This window comes from Colias eurytheme, chromosome 25 (genome assembly GCF_061535395.1).
Source record: "Colias eurytheme isolate Ceu_HAF_F1 chromosome 25, ilColEury1 Martin Lab GWU primary, whole genome shotgun sequence".
NCBI classification, from domain to species: Eukaryota; Metazoa; Arthropoda; class Insecta; order Lepidoptera; family Pieridae; genus Colias; species Colias eurytheme.
In genome coordinates, this window is record NC_143004.1 from 8,002,354 (window position 1) to 8,026,447 (window position 24,094).

General features: G+C 34.6%; 3 protein-coding genes across 5 annotated transcripts; 1 reads left to right on the forward strand and 2 right to left on the reverse strand.

Moving 5' to 3' along the window:
- Positions 1-984: 984 nt before the first annotated feature.
- Positions 985-17,092, reverse strand: LOC149897773 (mitochondrial S-adenosylmethionine carrier protein-like). Of its 2 annotated transcripts, none has more exons than XM_090116022.1 (6): positions 16,976-17,092; positions 4,696-4,816; positions 3,965-4,110; positions 3,094-3,192; positions 2,529-2,684; positions 985-1,957 (listed from the first exon to the last, which is right to left on the reverse strand). In XM_090116022.1, exons 1-6 carry the CDS (start codon positions 17,006-17,008, stop codon positions 1,685-1,687), a joined length of 828 nt encoding a protein of 275 aa, XP_089972148.1. In that variant the 5' UTR covers positions 17,009-17,092; the 3' UTR covers positions 985-1,684. The 2 variants fall into 2 exon arrangements, with proteins under 2 accessions (XP_089972148.1, XP_089972147.1); XM_090116021.1 differs by lacking the exon at positions 16,976-17,092 and adding an exon at positions 5,753-6,012.
- LOC149897774 (cilia- and flagella-associated protein 45-like) lies at positions 6,414-13,182 on the forward strand. Its single transcript, XM_090116401.1, has 12 exons — positions 6,414-6,508; positions 6,943-7,135; positions 7,444-7,648; positions 8,310-8,445; positions 8,750-8,885; positions 9,238-9,373; positions 9,705-9,883; positions 10,309-10,458; positions 11,004-11,108; positions 11,926-12,005; positions 12,199-12,295; positions 13,024-13,182. Exons 1-12 carry the CDS (start codon positions 6,414-6,416, stop codon positions 13,105-13,107), a joined length of 1,596 nt encoding a protein of 531 aa, XP_089972527.1. The 3' UTR covers positions 13,108-13,182.
- Positions 17,074-23,964, reverse strand: LOC149897775 (uncharacterized). Of its 2 annotated transcripts, XM_090116023.1 has the most exons (7): positions 23,761-23,963; positions 22,650-22,774; positions 22,074-22,158; positions 20,084-20,146; positions 18,052-18,227; positions 17,567-17,667; positions 17,074-17,272 (listed from the first exon to the last, which is right to left on the reverse strand). In XM_090116023.1, the coding sequence occupies exons 1-7, from the start codon at positions 23,840-23,842 to the stop codon at positions 17,074-17,076; spliced, it is 831 nt and encodes a 276-aa protein (XP_089972149.1). In that variant the 5' UTR covers positions 23,843-23,963. The 2 variants fall into 2 exon arrangements, with proteins under 2 accessions (XP_089972149.1, XP_089972150.1); XM_090116024.1 differs by lacking the exon at positions 20,084-20,146 and having other exon boundaries at positions 23,761-23,964.
- Positions 23,965-24,094: the final 130 nt, after the last annotated feature.

Genomic DNA, 24,094 nt, shown 5'->3' on the forward strand with positions numbered 1-24,094 from the left:
ATAGTCCAGGACGAAAACCAAACTGTGCATCATTAATATTTAATGATCTCTGTATTTCAGGATGAATAAGACGCTCCAACACTTTACTTAATATAGTTCCCAAAGATATAGGCTTATAGTTCGACGAATTGCCTAGGTTACCGCTTTTATTTTTAGCAATAGGCACAACTATTGTTCTTATCAAATTTTTAGGCAAATAAGAATATTTTAAGCACTTGTTGTATAGGTTGCACAAATGTTCGACCAACTTCTCACTTCCCCAAATTATATGCTCTATGCTGAGACCGTCATAGCCAGGTGATTTTCCCCTTTTTATGCTTTTTATAGCTTTATAGGGTCATTTGACCCGAATTTATGGTGCCACTTCGTGAGCGCATGTAACGCATCTACGCCTATTACCTATATTATATCGTTGTTTCTATGACCTTATTTCAATGTTTATACATTAAATTCAACGATTGTGCGTGTAGGTACTACTTGCTTGTACATAACATAAAGAAAAACTTTGTATCCTTTTTAATTTAAGGAAAATTGCGAGGACGGAGGAAATTGAAATTCGCCACACTTACCTATAGTTTACATAGCTAAGCAGTGCAAAATGTCAATATGTACATAAAAAACCTTTGATTCTATAAAATATGAGTAAACACTAGATGACGCCATACTATGTGTGGCGAGGTACGCTAATATATTTTATTGAAGTGAAAACTTCTTTAGCGGCGTTGGGTATAAAATCTTAAACTCGCGTCAGGGCACGTGGCCTGATCGAAAAAGCGTAAGACGGATGTTTTTTTTTTTTTAGCCCTTATATTCCATGCGTAAGACGGATACCATTCCAAAATATCAAACATGCTGAACGTTAATAATCAAGTTTTCACTTCTGCCGGCACTCCCGGAGTGCAACCCGTCTTTTTTTTTGGTATTTACTTTATTTCCTAACTGCGGTATGTTGATATTAGTAAAAATAAAAAAAACAGCTTAGTAACAATCTTTTATTCTTTATAAATACAACAATTCCATAAATTATTTACAATTTATTACTAACTATTAACATATATAGTTAACAAATCAGAATACAATCTATCGTAGTTTACTATATTAATAATTACAAATGCTTTAAAATTTCTCTGATATTCTGCTAAAAGTCTTCATTGTCAAAGTTTGATAACATTTTAATTTAAAACATAGGAAAATACATTTAACTATTTTTATCAACAATTTATGGTAATTACAAATTATCACTTATAATTATACCACAAGAGCTTCAAAATTATCGGGTATTTTCCGATAGGTTCGTTGCAAACAAATGAAGGAGTCAAGTTTTTAGTCAAGGTTAAAAAATCACGAGCGCGAAGCGCGAGTGAATTTTCCTGAAAAACTTGACGACTTTATTTGTTTGCAGGGAACCTTGAGGGAAATGCCAGATAATTTTGAAGCTCGTGTGGTATTCGGGAGATTATTTTTCCGTCCCAAATGTCGGCCAATAATTTCACAATTGAATTCAACCTGTCAGTTTGACGTCAACGACCAGAGAAAATTTTCAAAAAATTATTAGTATAATACCATGTAGGTTGTACCACGTGACGTCGAATGGTGCAATTCTATTGGTCGACATTTGGGTCGGAAAAATAATCACTACAATTTTTACATTTTCAAAAACCTACAAAAGCCTCAATTAATACTGTTATCTATATTTGTTTTCAAAAAACGATTTGGACTTATCATAAACACCGAAAAATACAAAACCACCAATCATGATCGCCGTACACCTTGGCGTAATACCCGCGAACAACCCGCGTAACCCCGAAACCGCGTAAATTTCGCTTAAAACTGGTTTTACGCGTAATTTCCTCGTTTCCGCGTAATCTTCGGATAACATTATGCGCGTTTTGGCCAAGTCTAAAGGTGTTGTTGCGGCCGCCGCGAAACCTCCCGCTAATGCTCCACAGAGGGCGCTCTGCAAACAAGACAGACATATTTAAATTGACAGATTGTTTTTAAATTGTATACATTTTTAAAATGACAGACATATTTAACTGACAAACCTGACTGAATGATAAAATGACAGACATATAAAAGTAAAAAACAAAATATAAAGAGTGAAGGATGTATCTAAAATTAGTAAATTACAGTCATATAATATGAAGTGACAAACATAATATGTATCTAAATTTTCGATTATTGATTGCTTTTTAAATGAGACATTTTTAAAGATAAGAAAAATTCGATCACGAGTCGGGATCCGAAACCGCATCTTTCGCCTAATGAGAAATTTAATGAAGAAAAAAAAGATAATTTTTTATTGGTTAGGCGTTGCCTCGCTAACGCGAAAAGACGCGGGTTCGAATCGTGATTGATTTTTTCAAAATAAAATTATCTTAATATATTTTTCTTTTATTGATTATTATTGTCATATAGTTTTGGCATTCAAAGTTATTAATTTACTTAAAGTTAATTAATATTTTCTATAGTTTAAAAAACTGTTCCAATTATTCCTAAACTACTAAAATTATAAAAAATATACTCACTTGAAAACTGTTTATCTGTCCGTCATTCCTTTCTCTAACAACGCTTTTCATCCATTCCCAAAGGGGTAACTCTATAAAACTAAACGGTAAATCTCTGATTACGGTCGAAAAGAACCCCCTGTATACACCGTTGCGAACGCCATCTGTGCGGAATGCCTGGAAAATATATTCTTAATATATAAATAATATAAAATAAAAAAGCGTGTGTGCCGAGCACTCGTGTCAGAAGTGAAACTTCAAAATCGCCATACTCCATGACGTGACGGTATTGCCATGACGCCACCTTGTAATTTTACTCTCAACGCGCCTAAAGAAGTTTCACTTCAAAAATATAATGACTGACTGACTGACTGATTGACTGACGCATAGTCGGAGGAATAGAATTTACAAACTTAACATTTTGGACCATACATCATTTTTAACCGATTTTCCTAATCAGAGGTTCTGTTTCGTAGCGATATTTTTGTCTTAGTCTAAATTTTTTATTAATTAAAATCATTTCAGGCGTTCACAGATAAATACATAAATTAATGTTTGCATAAATAATTGTATTATAATGAATTACCTGTAGTATAATCCCAATACTGCTTTTCTTCTCAGTCCCAACGTATGTTTGTTTTCTTTGTTTCGCCACCTCTGTGGGTACCCTTATTACGCAGGCAAGCTATAACAATAAAAAATAATTAGATTTTATTACTTTTATTACATGAGAAATAATATAATGAGGAAAGATCGTTTGTGAATAAGGATTTAGCTAAAAACACGACTGGGTGGAATTTCACAAACTATTTATTTTTCTTAAAAAAGCATTACAAATTGAACATATTATAAATAACTAGACTGACTTTGTAAGTTTTAAGCTTACAAACATACTTAAATATTAACGCCTTAATTTGGATTGCTCATTATAAACTCTGCCTAATATACGCTTAGGCATAGTTTTGCATCAGGTAATTTTTGAGCGTGTTTGTGAGTCTCATTTTTTATTGTGAGTCAATAACTTTACATTCAAGCAGCCAAAATCAGCAGCGAGTTATTAGTTAAAAAGTTAGAGTTAGCGAGTTATAATAATCCTTCAATACTATAGAAGTACTAATACTAAAACTATTACTAAACTTGTTAAAAATAAATAGACAATCTACTGGACGATTTGGATGAAACTTTACATTAATATAGTGTTTTATTTATTTACTAGCTTTCCCCACGCGGCTTCGCCCGCGTTTTCAAAGAAAAACCCGCATAGTTCCCGTTCCCGTGGGATTTCCGGGATAAAACCTATCCTATGTGTTAATCCCAGTTACCCTCTATATGTGTGCTAAATATAATTGTAATCGGTTCAGCAGTATTTACGTGAAAGAGTAACAAACATACACACACACATCCAACCTCACACACTTTCGCATTTATAACATTAGTAGGATTTACTTCATACTAACCACTTCCCCTACACTTGCCGATAACATATGCACAAAAGGTAAGTACTGCGGAGTGACCAACGGTGTAGCCAGCGTCTTGGTGGCTTCATACGAGACAAAGAATAAAGCTGTTGATGGCATCGAACTTGTTGCCACTGTTAATAAACCTAAAAAATACACATAAACAGTTTTATAACAATGTAATGTTTTATGAATGAGAAATTGAAAAAAAAATTGAATTTCTAATTTATTTATGAACTAGCTGTACCCAATAATGCATATGTCCAATATTAACGAGAATAAAATGATAAGTGCTACCTTTTTAAATTTTAATTACCTTTATTTTGGAAAACGTTATTAAAACTATTTTGAAACATAACAAAAGGTTAATAAATTAGCCACCACCATTGAGTTACTATGTACTACGTACTAGAGAGGGCATCGCTATTGCACTATTTGTAACACGAGTTAGAGCCAAGCGTCTCAAACATCGCTTATATCTATGACTAACTAGCCGCCCCAGGCGCGCCCCGAACCGTGGCGATTGTCACACATATTTTGTTCGTGGTGTCCTCTCTATACATAGTAATAATACCTCAATGGCTAATCTCTCTACATCTATTGCTTGGCAAGTTCGAGTCACTTATGAGTTTTTTTCCTTAGCAGTAACATTTTCGCAGTTATCGTTTTATTCTCCGTGGATTTTGATGAATAGATTATAATCTATACCCAATTTTTACAACATTACGAACCTCTATAAACACCCTTAAAGCCGCCAGCTTTATAAAATCCTTGCTGGCTCTGCAACCTTGTTTTCAATGTGTCCAGCGGATAGAGCGCTACATCTACTGACAATCCTGCTATTGCACCTGCCTAGTTAATCATTTTATAATATTAAATACTTTTTTATACATGTTTACTTTATTCCCAATGAGAAAGAGAGTGTGTGCCGAGCACACGTGTCTGAAGTGAAACTTCTTTGGCTAGATTCAAAGATACCAAAAATCATCAACTTTGTACATAATGTTGTCACATTATTGTTGTCGCATAATTTTAAACGGAGACCAGTTATATGACAATATAATTGGTCTCCGTCATTGAGATAATATTAATAGGAGACGACACCGCCTACATCACTTATGTTCCACTCAACATACGTCATGTGACGTATGTTGAGCGGTATTTTTTAATGGTTTTAAAGTGAAACGCATCAAACATGCCTTCGTGTGTGTTACGATATTGCACAAATAATACAAATAATACGGAAAAGTGCAAAGGAATAACTTTCATTGTTAAGTACCTAAATAAATAATAATTTTTAAAACTTAGTTAGAGCAAAAAAATGGCGCACAGATTTTGTTCGTGGTGTCTCCTCCATACGTAGTAATATTATCTCAATGGTCTCCGTTTAAAATTTTAATTTGGCGCGATTTTTAAGTCTTTGGTTTGAACTTATTCTTTGAATTAAATGTTATGCAACTATTTCAAATATTTTCCATAGTCCGTCTATTAATATTTCATGAGTGACATTTTTATATTATTGTGTAATACGTAACTACGGACAAATAAGTTTTAACAAAGGATTGAAAAAATCACTACTTAAAATAGAACATTATTACATGTAGATATGTATGAAAAATATAATTAAACAGTTTAATTACATTGTTAATAGGTATAGTAATAATTTTGTAAATGTAAATGTAACATAAAATACTAGGTAAAAATGATATATATTATTTTGATTTATAAGAGCTATATTTTTCTAGGTAAAATAAATAAATTTATTGACAAAAAGTGTACAATACTCACAAACAATGGTGCTAAATAAGATCTCAAGGGTGGCTTAGAACTCAGACTTTCTAAAACGGTAGCTCTTTCTTCCATTTTAAAGTTATTTTTCTTCTTATGTTACTTTTATAATGTTAAAATAAATAACCTCTTACTTATGTAAACAATGGGAATGATGAAATAATAAATTAATTTACGTTATTATCAAACTGTTCCCTCACATAACGAGTTTTATTTAAATGCATAAATATTTTTTATGTAACCAAATATTACTATTTATAAATTTAATAAATAGAAAACTGTGGTCAACTCACGCCTACAACTTTATCAATTTTGAATTTAGTTCTTTTTTGATCGTCAGATGGTATTGACAATTGACACCTGACAGCGGATTTGACAATTACGTGTCGTTCAGAAATTCTGATTAAGGGTTAGGAGTTTCATGCTACATTTTAAAAAAAATAAATATTTATTAAAAATGTTATTAGTTCAGGCTTTGAAATAATACAATTTTACAGTTCCGTTAAAAAATTATATTTCCTAGTTGCGACTATAATTTTCACTCCATATTAATTTATGATTTCAAATAAATAACAATCAAACTGTTTCCAAGCAACAGTCATTGTGGTCTAAGGGTGTTTTTATAAATTTATCATTTATATTATTATTTCGTTATATTAACATGCCGAAAGTACCTCCCGCACCAAATCCTCATGCAGGAATTAAATACCATTCGATAAGGAAAGGGAGTGAACCGGGATGTTATCAATTACACAGGTAAAAACATATTTACTGAATCGTCGGATGGGTTTTGAAAAATATTATTTTCTACTAGCTGCTTCTATTATATTGCCTTTTAGAATTTTATTTCTGGAAGAACCTTCCTCGTGCCCTAACAAAAAACGTAAACAAAATTGCTGAAGCGGTAGAGCCATGCCATGACGCGGTCTTGAATTTCTACTCTCTACTTTCTTAAACTACTCTCTCTCTTAACGCAACTAAGAAGTTTCACTTCAAAAAATATTATCTATATAAGTATTTATTTAAAAATATAAATGTATGAAGAATGTATGTTTATCAGCCATCTGGTTTCCATAACACAAGCGAAAGCTTAGTATGGGATCAGATCGTGCCATGTGTGAAAATTGTCCTGAAATATTTATTTATTAAAAAATATTGTCATGAACGCACAAAATAATTAATCATTCCAGACCATCAGAATGTCGTCTAAAGTTCCCATTATCAAAACGTCCTATACACAAATGCGAGCTGCCGAAACACGAATTTACGCTCGTACCGCAGATCGGTGGCTGGAGAACCCTCCTGGTACCAAAGACGGAACCCAACTTCTACCCAGCCGTGATGCATAAGAATGAATACGAAAGATTAAAGAGGCAGGCTAAGGTAAACGTAGTTTAAACGACGAGAGGTTTAAATGAAATAATATTCAGATAATTAGCTTATAACAGTCAGTCATGTTTTATGCGTTTTAAATATTTATTTTAAAGTACAATAACAAAATTTTTGCTATGTCATAATTCACTAATAGCTTTAGGAGAACCAGAAGCACTGAAGCAACGTCGTCTAGATAAAGAAGAGAAATTATTTTTTAACGATCGCCACCTCACACAGCTCTTACAAATCGTTCCAATTAATTTATTACAAAATCCTACCATCGATGTATAAAATGTCTATCAATGCTCTCAACACAGAAAGTGACACAAGAAGAGCAACTAGCAGCTATGCACGCGCAAGAGCAGGCCATACAGAAGGCCGCCAAAGAGTCGGAGGAACGCAAGAGGCTCCTCAAAGAGCAGCTGCAGCCTCAACCTGGTGCTGAAGCGTCCAGCGGCAGCGCGGACGCGGCAGAACTGGAGGGACCAGACCAAGCTGCGCATACACTGTCTCGAGCTGAGAGTAGGGAATTTATTATTACTATATGCGATGTGGGTTCGATCCCTACTATATTGTGTAGTGTGTCTAATATTAACGTTTTATGTTATACTAGCTGTTCCCCGCGGTTTCACTCGCATTGCTCCGCTCCTGTTGGTCTTAGCGTGATGATATATCGCCTATAACCTTCCTCGATAAATGGGCTATCTAACACCGAAATATTTTTTCAAATCGGACTAGTAGTTCCTGAGATTAGCGCGTTCAAACAAACAAACAAACAAACTCTTCAGCTTTATAATATTAGTAGTTATAGATTATATTATTGCGTGACTTGCCGTGCAATTTCACCCACGGACACAAACAAAGTACCTACCTATTAGTTATTTTGGTCATTATACTTGATCATCAAAATTCGTTTGCGTGAAAGAGTAACATCATCTATAACTTCTTACAAACTTTCGCACATAGTCAATATGATAGCAGGATATCACAAAAATCTAGGTTTGGTGGTTCTGCAGTTTCTATAGATTATAAAATAGCAGCAGTTTCTACAGGCGTAAATGCTTTCGCTAAAATGTTGGACTAATAATATGCATCCCATCCTAAATAGATCGAGCGCTTTGTACCTACTTGATCCAGTATCCTGCTAATATTCATATTTTTATTTTATAATAATTCATGTCAGTTCTCCGAGCTGACAACATGCAGGGGCCGCGACTATGCAACCGCATCATCCTAGCCTCCAAATGTCACGCGATACGAGACGCGCAGATCTCTGAACGGGAGCTCATTAAGAAAGAGTTGGAGGAGGAAGAACGAAGGTAGAGGGAAGTTCGTTTACTTCTAAAATACGTTACGTTTAAATTTAATGTACTATTCTAACTTGTGCAAGGTACAAAATATTTACGAAACAGATATCGAGAGTAGTTGCTCCTCAGCAAGCTCCTCAGATATTATTATGTTATTGGTTTACACGCAGCAGCAGTTTTGGAATCAATATTGCAATTAGTGTTTTCATTATATAAATTGATATTAAGTTTTCCTAAAATATAGCACCTCAGCACATAAGTCTCGAATCCAATAAAAATATCTATTTCCAAAACCCAACCTTCAAATCAATTTTAGACTAGACGCAATAATGGAAGAGAATCGCCAAGCAGCTGTGCGTCGAGCTGAAGAAGAAGAGGAAAGGAGACACCAGTTGCGTCTGCAGAACTTGGCGGCGCTGAAGGAGCAGATCAAAGCTCATGAGACCGCTAAGGTGTTTGAAATAATCTAGCTCTTGAATCGTGCGCTAAATTCATATTGGACAGATGATTTATGCACTTGTTGAATTGATCTAATATTTAAATGGATCGGATCGATCGATGGAACTGTGGACGTCAGTTTTCTAAATCCGATCTTTTTCGAGTGTTCACAAATCAACCCCTTGATACTAAAGCGTGAAGCGTGAAGCGTTAAAGCGTGTAAATATGATATATTAAATTAACATTCAGTAGATTTCTATTTGTACTTACTGTTTTAACCACGTTCTTTAAAATCTACAAAAAGGTAAATTATAATCACTAACCGCACCTTAAATTCATGTAAACATATTGACAAGTTTGGTTCAGATTATGGAAGCAGAGCGTATAGAAGAAGAAAGTATACGAGTAAATCAAGCGAACATCGCTATGCAAATCGACGAAGCGCAAAAACTGAAAGAGAAGCACGGGAGACAGGCTAAGCTTAAGGAAATATTGGACCAGGGTAAGATTTCACACGAAAATATGCCTATGTATAGAAACCGTGCAAAACAGTACCAGAATAGGTAAAAAATCTTTGTGCTTACCATGCCTAATATTTTAAAATAATGATTTAGTAAGATACTTTTAACCGCATCCGAAGTTATTGGAACAGAGAAATAGGTCTAAAAACTTACCGTATATCAATACCTGCAATTAATTTGGAACAACGTCTTATTAAAAGTAGTTATAGAGTTGTAATGGAGAAGGTACTTACCGTGTATCATAATATAATAAACCAAAATTATAAAGAAATAACGTCCTAGTACTGTTATTTAGTACTTACTGTATTTTAGGTAACGCTGAGCTTCTCTACTACAAGCAAGTGCAAAACGAAGAGGAGCGAATAATGGATCTCCGTATTGCCAATTTCCTGAAACAGAAGCAGGAACGCGAAGCCCGTAATAAAGCTGAACAGGAAGCTATTAAGGCAGCTAAACAAAAGGGTATCGACCATATCGCTAAGGCACAAAAGGTAAGGATTTATGAGGACATTGAAACTAATAGTGTTTTTTTAAAAGTTCTTATTAAGTAACAGAAAAAGGAATAAATGTTTTACGTATAAGGTATGTCTAATAGAGGACTAATTATACGAATGCGAAAACATAATTCCAGTGCTGATTTTCCGTATTATTCCGCTTATATTCGAATATTTAATGAAATAACATCCGCAGCACTACAATCCTGTCCAAATTTGGGACACTCAAGATTAAATTCTCTCTTCAATTTTCTGTGGCATATATCTTTAAATTTATCGCACACAAAGAATTAATTATCTATCAACTAGGTAAGTAATGTACCTAGTACCTACCTAATACCTAGTGGCCAGTACCTAAATGTACCTAGTACCCAAAAGTAATGTACCTAGTACCTGCATCAGACAAATGTTCTATTTAACAGGCAGAACAAGAGTTAAAAGAGGAATTGGAACGGATCCGAAATCTTAAGATACAAGAGGACGTGGAGAGAGAGTGCCGCCGCAAGGAGAGAGATGCTGCTATTAAGAGGAATCGAGAGATGAGAAGATTGCATGAGGGCAGGATTCAACAGGTCTGTTAATGTCCCGTTACATGATAACATAATATGTGGTTAGATTTCGTGATATGAAAAAAAAATTGGTTGTCTGTAAAGTCGGTTTACTGACGATAGTTGAACGTGACAACGTCCGTTTCTGCTTCTTTGTCGCTCGTTCCGCGCTCTCGCTTGCACTTCAAGCCTTACATGGAACGCCTCAGAGCGAGGTAACGACGCATGAGTCATGTTTTTTCGTGCGTGCAGCCGGCGCTATCGAATTATAAGACGTTGTCACGTCAAAAAATAGTTTACCAGCTAAACGTGCTCAAATTGGATTGCCTAAGAAGGAATCAAACTATTTACACTCTGTGTAAGTTTTAGTACAAATAAAAAAGAAATATGCATGATGTACTTACCGTTAAATTCCATTTTACCTTTTTGCAATGATTAAAAAATTCTATCTTGCACCACTGTTTTCTATAAAATTATACGGAAAAAGAAAAACATCATGCAACTATTTTGAACAGCTAATCTTTCAGCTTTTTTTTAACAATAACTATAATCACATTTTTTTTATGTAGATTTCGGACATCCATCGTCTGATCGCCCGCGAAATAGCAAAAGATGAGCAGAGCTTCAACAATGCCGCGCGCCAAAATGAAGAATTCATTAGGAAAGAGAAAGAGGTATGGCTGTTTCGCTTTGTATGATAAGGATAGATCATAGAAATCTAAATAACAAGACACTAGAAGTCGTAAGCGTGCGTGACCTTGTCGCCACTCAGGTGATTTGCACATCACCAGTGCATTCATCACTGTTCAGTTGCTCTGGAGACCTATGAGTGTATACATGGTGTGTTTCAGCAATTCCCATTGCGGAAATTCTTCCACAAGTTGTAATTATACTTATAAAGGAATAATATTTCATCGGAAAATATTTTTTTTTAGAAATAATGCCGTTTTTCCTTAAAATTATAGAATACTTACAAGTATTACGAGTGTCACCATAGTAATCGAAATAACAATGAATGACACAGTCGACCATTCTTATTATCACGTTTGTTCGTATTGGAGCAAAAAGTCTCATATACTTAGGGATGTTATTCTAAAATAAACCGTAAATTCGTGCGTTAGGATACATATTCAAAAGCTTAATTTAATAGATAAGTTAGTTTTCACTAAAATCAAGCTGTCCAATAAAAGGCATAGTTTACTTGTGTGTACTGTTTAGCTTTCGGTTTGAATGTGTTGATTTTGGCGACAGCGGATTTCATACGAATTATGACATTATAGCACTTCTATGTATCTTGTTATTTAGATTTCTATGGGATAGATATAAGTAGTTGGTTGGTTTGGTCGAACGCGCTAATTTCAGAAGTTATTGGCGCGAATTTAGAAAATATTTTAAATTTGTGTTGGCTTTAAAAAAAAGTTCATTGTTCGATATGCAAAAACAATTCTTTCGACGACTTTAATAAATTTTACTAAAGGAGTTATTTTTCAGTTGGAGGACAAACGCAAAGCTCGAATTGAACAACACAGACAAGAGATTATGAAACAAATAAATGACAAAGAACGTGCCAGGTAATTGTATTATACCCTCATAAGCCATATAACCGTTAATACGCCAAAATTTAAATAAAAATTTAAGATATATAAATTGAGTAATCTATATTATGCTTCGGAAAGAAAAAGTTACAGGTATTGGAAGCAAAATTTGAATCAACTATTAACTGTAAATTTTTCAAATAAATACCTAAATAATATACATTTACAGGGCTGATCTTCGCGAGAAAGTGCACAACGAAGGCGTAGCACTGCGCATGGAGCAAGAACAGCAGGACAAGTATGAGAGAAAGGTCATCAAGCATAAGGTAATTATTATTTTACTAGGCAAAATCAGAACGAAATCTATACTAATATTATAAAGCTGAAGAGTTTGTTTGTTTGTTTGAACGCGCTAATCTCGGGAACTACTGGTCCGTTTTGAAAAATTCTTTCGGTGTTAGATAGCCCATTTATCGAGGAAGGTTATAGGCTATATGTCATCACGCTACGACCAACAGGGGTGGAGCCACGGGGGTGAAACCGCGCGGAGCAGCTAGTATGTAATAATTACGTTAACGCTGTTCCTACACAATATTCATTGGTAGGTACGAATGTAGATGAAGAGTGTGTTCTTTTCCCTAAGTACAAAATATACTGCTGACATATAGACCGATTTTATGCATAAACTTTAGTCTAATCTGTCCAGTAAAACTATTTCTACAGAAAACTTCAACTTTTGTCTAGTTTTGCGATTTAGCATCACTCTAGGCGTCTATCCTTATGTGATGAAAGTCTCATCAATAAAATTGCTATTCAATTTCAAACGAAGCAGCTGGTCAAAGCTTGTATTATATTTTATAAGCTATTGCATAGCTTCTATCGCGGGCCTTGAGCGCGGGGACCGAATCGAGAAATTCCGCAACGAAAAAAACCTCACGCTCCCCACTCCGACGGGCTCGGAGGTGTGGCTTGAAGGCATGCTATGCAATAGCTTTACCGCGGCAGTCCCCGAGTGCCACACGTCTTTTTTCAATTTGGGAAAAATCTATTTCAGGTGGCCGAAATGAGACAACAGAAGGTGTCGGAGAAATACGTAAAGGAAGTTGAACAGACCCTCGGAAAATATGGCTACCATTAGTTTGCAGTTTAGAAATCTCTAGATAGAATCTCATTTTTGGAATTATGCAATAAAATGTGTGTGATTGATTTTCGATATTGTTGTTTCATTTATTTTTAAATCCCTAACTGATCACAAAGTCCTATTGCCTCGAAAAATGGTTTTATACTTTTCCAGTTATTTAAAATGTGGAAGGAAACTTAAAAATATTATATTTCAATGAATAACTTTCAAATTATACATACATATATGTTTTTAAGCTATTGCATAGCTTCTATCGCGGGCCTTGAGCGCGGGGACCGAATCCAGAAATTCCGTAACGAAAAAACCTCACGCTCCCCACTCCGACAGGCACGGGGGTGTGGCTTGAAGGCATAGCATGCAATAGCTTTACCGCGGCAGTCCCCGAGTGCCCGAGTGTCTTTTTTTTTTTTTTGAAGAATGCATCTTGCGCACGCACACAGCCGCACGACGAACTGAGAGCGGTTGAAGCGACGTTGCCGCACCGTGGACATTAATTTTTATGACGAATAATCGTAATTTTTGAAATTATCCTTCCTTTTTCTGTCTCTATTTTACTTTAGTCTCGCGATAAATTACAATCATATGTTTATATTCCTTTTTGGATACTGAAATTTAATTTTATTACTTATAGTCTGTCCACTATAAGAATTGCTTTTTGACAGCTCGACGGGTGATACCAGAAGTGATGTTCAAAAGATTATCGATTGTGATACCATTTCAATTATAAATTCAAAATATTATCATAAATCGAATCAGGTACGTAAATAATAATTACAACGTAAACATACTAATAAGATATGTAATAATAAGACCACATATCTATGCATTGTATGTTAAAACTAAACTAAACTAATATTTTATTATTTATTGGTTTCTATCTTACAATTTGGTTGTCTTTACGTTTAAATTATATAACATAATAGAAGAGTTTTTCTGTATCGGATATATTTTACAGAGTATTTCTATCGATTATTATAATCTATCGACCCATCATTGAATAATTCTGTGTAGACATCACTAAGTGGGCGGGACCTGTCCATGAAGAACGATAATTATTTGTATGACATTTTAACATAGACAATACAATCCTTCATAGGCGTGAAGCTGTCAAAAAGCAAATAATATAATGGACAGAGTATAATTTAAAATTAAAATTTTAATTCACGCAAGCAGTAACAAAAGAACACATAATTAAAAGAAAAACGTAATTAGGAATCAATACTATTTATTAACTATAATTAAAATTACACAATCCATTAAATATTTACAGTATTGTAAATATTTAATGGAGTGTGTATACACACACAAAGAAATTAAAATAAAGTCAATAATAATTTGTACCATGATTGACAAACAAATACACAAACACATATTATAACATACCTAAGAGCGTATACGCACTATGCGGGTAGCCGCATTGCGGGTAGCCGTCCGGCTGACCACAATCACAATTATGTACGTAATATTCATTTCTATGCGCACTGCGATGCGGCTACCGCATACCGCACAGTGCGCATAGAAATGAATATTACGTACATAATTGTGCTTGCGGTCAGCCGGACGGCTACCCGCAATGCGGCTACCCGCATAGTGCGTATACGCTCTAACAAATATAAAATGAAGTAATAGTTTTTATATCTTTACATCTAGTTATATTAAATAAAACATAGGGTGGGTCATCATCTTGTATGTATTTTAACAGAAAAAAATTGGTTGTCTGTAAAGTCGGTTTACTGACGATAGTTGAACGTGACAACGTCCGATTGTGCTTCTTTGTCGCTCGTTCCGCGCTCTCGCTTGCACTTCAAGCCTTACATGGAACGCCTCAGAGCGAGGTAACGCCGCATGAGTCATGTTTTTTCGTGCGTGCAGCCGGCTCTATCGAATTATAAGACGTTGTCACGTCAAAAACATATTGCATTGTTTTCCTATCAGGATGGATTTACACCAAACGAACTACAGCTAGAACAATAGCATCCTTTGGGGATTTTTGAGTGTAAACGAAAACTCGTATTCAGCATTTACATCAAAGGAACAAAGAGCTAGAGCTAAAACACAAGAGCACTTTGAAGAGACCACCCAAGGTCGCGAGCACGTCCGAACACGCAAGAACGCCTAATAACTCAGGCTCCGGAATTACAGACACAATAGAAAATCTATTGTGTCGTGGACCGATCGGGCCGTTCGGGGCTCAATGGGTTAAAGCTTAGAATACATACACAAACTGACATAGAAGCGGTATATGCTAATAAACTATCAGTTAAAGCCGTTCTGCGTTAAACATAGATAGAATATACATTAAAAGAACTAGACAAAAAGAGTTAGCAACATAACCAAACTAATTAGCCGACTTCAAACGGAACGTGGTTTTACGCGTATGCCGCTTCTACCTCAGATTTGATATAATATTATAATATCAACAACATATATCCTAGGACTTGAAGTTCTTGCTCGCGCGCCCTAGCGCAGTTTACATCGAGCGAGCAAGCATTTTAAGAACAACAAAAGAATGCTCTATGCCTGTTTACACTAAAATTTTGACAGTGGTAGTAGAATGAGCATTCGCTTGTCTCATGTAAATCAACCGTTAATCTACTGATTTGTTAAATGTATGTTTCATTGATATACATGAAGGGTATATTAGGTAATTTGAGTGAATTCTAAAAGTCAGTATTTTTGTTTCAATGCTAAAGCATCAAATCAAGCCAAAGTTTATAAGTAATACGTATTATATGTGAAATTATCCATGGTATTGTCATTAAAAAAGCTAGTCAAATAATAAAATAGTTACTTATTTTACATGAGCTATTTTCAAATACGTAATATATGTGCAAATACTGATCAAACTTTACGTCAGTTGCATGCGAATTGACAATAGATCAGATAAACGAGAAAAACTGGATTGTTCTTTATAATTATAACTTAACAAAAACTTGAGCGATGTCAAGGGACATCCAGATGGAACGAAGTGTTTTTATAATTATAACTTAACAAAAACTTGAGCGATGTCAAGGGACATCCAGATGGAACGAAGTGTTTTTATAATTATAACTTAACAAAAACTTGAGCGATGTCAAGGGACATCCAGATGGAACGAAGTGTTAAGTTAGAGAGAGACAGACAGATAACCACGCGCACGCCGCACGGCTTACAACTCTAGCAAAAATGGTCGTGACAACTTTTCGTAAGAACTTTTTCCGTCTAGCCCCCTTTCACAACGCGCAATAAGGAACTTCGTTACAAAAAGAATACACTACACATTTCCATCCATTACGATCACAACTTAATAAAGCAAGTAATATTTATTCAAATTAAATGCATTGAGCTTAATAAGTCATCATAAAAATACTCTGAGCAACATATTCATGGTAAACATATTTAGCAACAAAGTTAAGTCAACATGTTGCGGAGTTGATAAGGCTTGTTGAAAAGTTCACGACAGCTATAAAGACCTGTTCAGATTAGAGCGGTATCCGCTGTGTATCTGCCGCGGGTAACCTGCACGCGATTAAATCTCTTAAATATGATATTATAGAGACTCTAATACCCACGGTGGTAGCGGATACTGCTGTAGTTTGAATAGGCCTTAACGCATAATTCACGCAACACCGTACCAGGGCAGCAAATGGAACAATATTCATCAACATTTTAACGCCTTGCCCGGTACGTGCTCCGTCCATGCGCGGCCGAGTCACGGTCAGGCATGAATCACTTCATACAAAATAATGAAATAATGTTTTACCCGGTCGCGACACAGAGTACCGTGAATCATCCTTAAAACAATTTTTTCTACAACCTTATTGATCAACTATTCATTAACAAATGTTTACCACAAATAAGAGGCTTTATCCATCATAATACCTACATTTAAACATACCCAGTGTCGCTTGTAGCACATCACGTCACCGTTCACTATAATATTATGAATGTGCACTAATCACAAACACTTGTCACTAATCATTATCACTTGATGGCTTTTTCACCTTGCTTAACCACTTTGTCGAGGTTCTCCTTCAAGGTCTTGAGCTGTAGCAGCACATTGTTGTCCATTAGTGAGTATGGAATGTAGGCTTGAGACTGTCGCAGATGCTGTGGTTGAAGCGACAGCACTGTGCCATCTTTCAACAGGATGTTGCAATTGGCTTTCTCGTCTGGTTTCATTCTGGAATTTTAGTGAAAATTTTAATTTAAATATTTGTTGCTTTCCGGTAAATAGTAAAACAATGTTATGTCGATTCAAAAGTGCTTGTAGAAGAAGTCCGATTTAATAAATAAATGTTTAAGTTGGGAGTTTTTTATTATTATGTATATTAGCTTACGCAAGTCAAATTAGCAGCAACCATTTTCTACTGTAGAAAGCCATTTAATAAAAGGCCTAGGCTATTCATAAAACGGCTGAGTTATCCTGCCTGCCTGCGTCATAAACAATATAATATACATTAAATAAACAACTTACGTGTAACAAGTGGGCACCATAACCGGCGATCCCGACATGGAGACCACCATCTCACCCTGACGCGGCTGACGCAGCACGGTCAGCGGCGTGTGTGGTGTCACCTGTATTGTGAACAATTTGTTAATAAATTATTTATTTATACAAATATGTTTTCAGCATTGTAAGTGCAGAATGCAGATTATAGATTGATACATAGGGAAATTACAAAATAAGTTCTCGTTTAAGTTCTTATAATTCAAGAACAGCTGAACGAATTTTAATTATGTTTGGTTCGTGGATTAAAAACGTTATTGAACTCTCAAATTTGAAAAAAAAAAAAAACTGGCAAACAGTTTTATTACATGAAAAATATAGTTTATTAAGCAATAAGGAATTTATACAGTTACTGATTAACCACGAGACTTCACTATTCTTAACCGACTTAACATTAAACGATCCTTCTATTTTTCCCAAATCGTAGCCAATTTTGTATTTTTTCTACCTACCTTCGGTGTGATAGCGGGATAGTTGACTAGCGCGTTCTTGTTGTACGCGGGCGTCCTGTACACCGACTTGGAGCGGCGGCGCGCGGCAGTACGCGGCGCCGGCTTTATGGCTGAACGGGCAGATGCGTCCGCGGAGCGCGAGCGGCGACCGGTTGTGCGGGTGGCGGAAGGGGGCGCTGGAGTGATTGACTGGTTGGTTGATTGATTGATTGGTTGCCAATCAATCAATCGAGTGGTTGATTGATTGTTTTGGTGAATTGGTTGTTTAGAAATCAATGTTTAATGAATTGGTTGGTATAGACGGCACGTAACTTGACAACTTTTTGCGTAGTGGGGGAAGCATGCGCATGTAAAAATGTTAATACTTCATGCGCAAACTATTTATTATAGACCACTAAATCAATTGCTAGATGGTAAACTGATAGGTTGGCGGATTTGACGTAACTAAAGCAAGGATACCAATAAAGCTGTTTATAAAATATCATGGGAATGATGAAATGATAAACAAACTATGATATTATTGATGGTGGAATGATGAATCAACTACTCATTTTGTTAGTTATGAAAAATATAAACAGAATAACCAATGTCTACAAAGAAGTATTACGAATTATACTTTGCTGTAGCCAAAGCTAAGACCAAAAACAAAGCTAAAATGAAAAATTGATTATTCCATCTATATATTTAAGTTCTTCTTCGATTTACAGTAGCAACTAGATCGCATCAACTAAATAAAAAAATGTGTGCGTGTACTAGTTTACACACGTAAGAAGTGAAACTTCTTTATGACCTTATTTTTCAAAAAATAATTTACTATAATATGCAACTTTACAGAAATACATCGAATCACGCGTGGTGGTGTAAGAAAAAGATGGCGCGTAATAGACCGGGAGATACTGACACAAAATTTCGAGTCATTTGTAACAGGATGGCGGTTCTACAGGGTTCTTAGTACGCAATGACAAAAAGAAAAATGATGGTGTGAACGCTGGTACCGGCGGCTTAGTCGCGTGGGCGTTAGTCGAACTCGTCGGAAAATAGCGAAAGTCAAACGATTTGTAACAGTATGGCACTTATTTTTCCTGGAAGTTTGAGGATCAAAGAATATAAATACAAAATTTCAAAGATCTAGGTGTTGGAAATCTTCACTTATATAAATTAATACTAAATTAATTTTTCAAGTATGACAGCACTTTTTCCCCCTACTAGAAGTATGGCAAATATAATAATGGTCACATTTTATCAAATACTCTCCAAAAATCCAAATGCAATACTGTTACAAAAAGTTTGGCGGTATGGCGACCATTTGGAATCGTCCGAAAAGTATGGCATGGCGATTTTCGTAAATGGCTGCACGACGATGGTTACCTGTGCAAAAGTTAGCCTGGTACAAATGGTTGAATAATTGTTTTATTTAAATCAACATATTCGCGTCGGTATGGCGGGCTGTAAGTCACACCGGAAAAGTATGGCATGACACTACCTCCTACTTCTTTTTTATAGGCTATCGGTAAATACTAAAATTTTTGTGTTACAAATCGTTTGACTTTCGATATTTTTCCGACGAGTTCGGCTAACGCCCACGAGACTAAACCACCGATACCAGCGATCACACCATCATTTTTCTTTTTATCATTGCGTACTAAGACCCCTGTAGAACCGCCATCCTGTTACAAATGACTCGAAAATTTGTGTCAGTATCTCCCGGTCTATAACGGAAAAATGTTACACTAAATTTTTTTCCAACCCCGATAAAGAAGTTTCACTTCAAAAAGCTCGTTTTTTTTGTGTCAAACGATCATAAGAATTAGATTTTCGATTTATGACTTATACTGAGTTATTACTAAGTATAATGCTTATAATGAGGTTGAACTTATAACTACTTTAAACACTTATCTCTGATTTCTAAAAAAATAAATGTAGTATATAGAATTTTGCTTTAATTTTGTTGAAGCACTATCTAGTTATTACTGTTGATCGACTAAAACAAACAAACAGACAAGCAAGCACACAACACAGAGCAAGTACTCACCCATGTACGTTTTCTTAGCACCGCGCTCCCCAGAGCACTGAGACGAGTTCTCCGTGAGGTACCCTGATCCCAGAGAGCGTTAGTGGAAATTAATGAGATGCTGTTATATATGTGATTACTTGGAGAATATAGGAAGCGAGATAGTCATGATTTTATATATATTTTTTTAATTAAGTTTAGAAAATTATCCAAAATATATCTTTGAGTAATAAATTGATCATGTTTTTTATTAATTTTCATTATGACTGATGATGAACGTAAATATTATGTGCAAACCAATCCTCCATAATTTATGCAATAATAAACTACAGTCTAATTAACAATAATTAAAAGGTCACAATTTCGTGAGCTGATGTGGTGTTCAATAGCAACACTATTAAACACTAGCGGTCCGCCCCGGCTTCGCCCGTGGTACATATTTACTTTTTCTCTACATAAGAACCATCCTCGTACTTCAAGCAATATAATAAAAGAAGAATTATCGAAATCGGTCCACCCGTTCACGCGTGATGCCGTGACCAAGGAAAACGGGTTTCATCCTATTAATATTATAAAGGCGAAAGTTTGTATGGATGTTTGTTACTCTTTCACGTAAAAACTACTGAACCGATTACAATGAAATTTAGCACACATATAGAGGGTAACTTGGATTAACACATAGGATAGTTTTTATCCCGGAAATCCCACGGGAACGGGAACTATGCGGGTTTTCCTTTGAAAACGCGGGCGAAGCCGCGGGCGGAAATCTAGTTTTTATATATATAGATTTACTTTTATCTAGATTCTAGAAGAAGAATTTATATGTATGCAATTACGAACTATTAAGATATTTCTACTACTACTTCTACTTCTGAAATACTATATTATATTAGATAGGGAGCAATATGAATACAAAATATGTTAATTATACCAAAATCTATAAGCAGATTGTATCTATTCTACTCACTATATCCAACTACAATGATTATTTTTTTATTTTATTGATTAATAAATTTGTACATCAATTATTTAACCCTCAAATCAACATTCAATAGTGCAGAATCTGAAAATATTCTAGATATTACATGTAGCCTTCAATTCTGGTATTATATTCATATTTACCAGATACTTATTACTGATAAATCTGTGTAACATATAAATTTTTCAAGTTTTCAATTCCTAATTGACTGGTTACTTCTGGTGGCAGAATTTAATCATTATTTTCATAATAATTATTATCAATTTTATGTAATAGAACATTTCATAATAGTAGTAAATTTAAATAACACAAAAGTAATGAGTTCATGAAAGATGATACTGAAAAGTGTACCAAGATGCCCCTTAGCATATGTGTATTGGCAAAAATGATCAAATGATGTGGTCATTAATCAGCCCTTTAGTCATGTTAAACATATGTTAAGCAACATATTTAAATCAACATGTTGAGTTTTAAATTTTAAAGAATAGAAAAACTTTGATTATGCGGTGAGATTCCAACAGAGTCTTCCAACAAATCCGCGTGTTCGAATCCCGCCTTGTGATTGTATTTTTTCTATTCTTTAAAGTTTTATATTTATAAAGCATTTGAATGCCATAAAACACTATATATTAAATTCAATATGTTGAGTTGCTATAATGTTGCTGCAACAATGTGTTGACTGGCCTATTGAAATATGTGAAACATGAAAACAAGGTTTCATAATGACCTTATGCTTCTATTCATAGTTAAGATTTCTTAGATGAAGCCCAAAATTCAGTTATACACCGGTCATAGTTTAAAAATAAAAACTTAATTTATGAGGCAAATAAAAGTAAATTAGGTATGTGCTTAATTTAAGAAATCTAAACTATAAAATGCAGTTCATAATAATACAAAGTGTAAATTATGTTATTTATGTGAAGCTGATTGTGTTATACTAACTGCAAAATTGTTATTTCTCATATTTGTAAAAGATCATATTGTATTGTTCTTGTTTATGAGATAAATAAAGTTCTTTAAACCGAAACTTACCATCATCATGTGATCCAGATCTGCAGGAGCGTCTTGTGTTGGACTGTCTTGTTGACGGCACTTCTTTGAGTTGCAACTCTGTTTTCTGTAATATTGATTGTGCAATTTTATTGCTATAACTAGCGGCCCGCCCCGGCTTCGCCCGTGGTACATAATATTTACATTTTCTCTACATAAGAACCATCCTCGTACTTCATGGAATATAATAAAAAAAGAATTGTCGAAATCGGTTCAGCCGTTCTCGAGTTATGCGCTTACCAACACATTTTGCGATTCATTTTTATATATACGAAGATATATTGAGACAGGCATGCAAGTTCTTATTATTTTATAAAAAAAATAAAAACTTCAAGAGAAGCGTGCTGTTATGATACAATTAGTGATTATATTTTTTATAGATAACTTTGACTCTCCTTTTTAAAATTTAATTTCTTTCTAAATTTAAGTCATCAAGAGTAGAAGCAGTTATACATTCAATTATAAGAAATTATTCCATTAAATAAAAACAGGAAGACACACAGATAATGTATCTCAATAACAATGCATTTAATTGTGAATGGATAATATAAAACTTACCAGCTGTCCCAACGTTTTCTGAAAGTTATTTGCACTTATTGAACCAAGGAGTATCTTGAATGCAATCTCAACATTGCGTATTTGCATCTGAGCTTCCGAGTCTATTTTGTTTTTTTGGTCAGCAACTGTAATAGCGTTATATATACAGTCAAAACCCTAAACCAGTCAATAGCCTTATTGACCGGTAAAATTAGTCAATAGGGTTATTGGGTAAGGGCGTCGGTCAAAATCCTTATTGACTGATTTTACCGGTCAATAAGGTTATTGACTGGTTCAGGGTTTTGACTGTAACATATACATCTTATCCCTAATGCAGGATGGGACTCATACAGTCAACAGCATCTATACTATAGTCCTTTTCATTTAGGATGATTCCTGTGACACTTCATCGTGTTCCGAATTACGTATTTTTTGTTTAAAAAGTCAAAATAATTTTAGTGCATAATATTTTTATTTTATGGCGGCATTATTACCAAAAATATAAAAATGAAACATCTTAAGTTTATAAATCAAAAACAGTATTGTTTAGTTTAATATAATGAAAAATAAAATAAAATAACACAAAAATATAATACCTACGCAATTCGTGTACATGAAATGGATCGTTGAAAAATCATAGAGTTGGAAAATCATATAATCGGCGCCCATCTTGTGATCGTTTGTCAATCGAGTCAATCGTCTGTACGAGTACGTCAGCCTTGTATACAAGTTGCATTTTTATATTGATACTTTACGTGGTATTCTGTTATTTTTACTAATTGTTATTGTTGATTTTTTGTTGCTGTTGTTTGCTAAGTTTCCTTAGTTAATTGTTGGCGAAATGCCGAAAAAACTAATTTTGGTACTTTATTCAAATCGATTTCATTTCCATATAGAATATTATCGATTATCGGAAACAATTGATACGATTTCAGAAACCGACATCTCTACACGTGTCAATAATCGATGTGTCACAGAAATCATCTTAGGTGGAAAGGACTATAATTATTATAAAATTCAAGACTTTTACGATTTTAATATTGAATAGCGCATTTTTAACACAAAAACTGCTAAGTATTAGATATAAATATTGATTTACTTTTTGATGGAAGCTACTATTTTGTTCACATACCTAATTTGTTGAACTTTTTCAATGTCTCATCATCTTCTGCTACTTTTTCCTGTTTTCGCCCAGGCCGCTTAGTTCTGGGCATTTTGTGTATAGAGCACTGATTCAGGTGCGAAGTAGAGTGATTAAAATGTTGTTATTGTATTTAAAATATTGTAATAAACGTGGAAGATAAACGTGTGCGAAAAGTTTTAAACAAAACACAAGCAAACCGACATTTTCAAATCGGTCAATGTTACCAACTTTACATTTTTCCAGTTGCCACTTTTCTCTAACAAATAAATGTTGATGTTGATTTTTGTACTAATTACTTATTAAATCACATCTTTAAATAGAT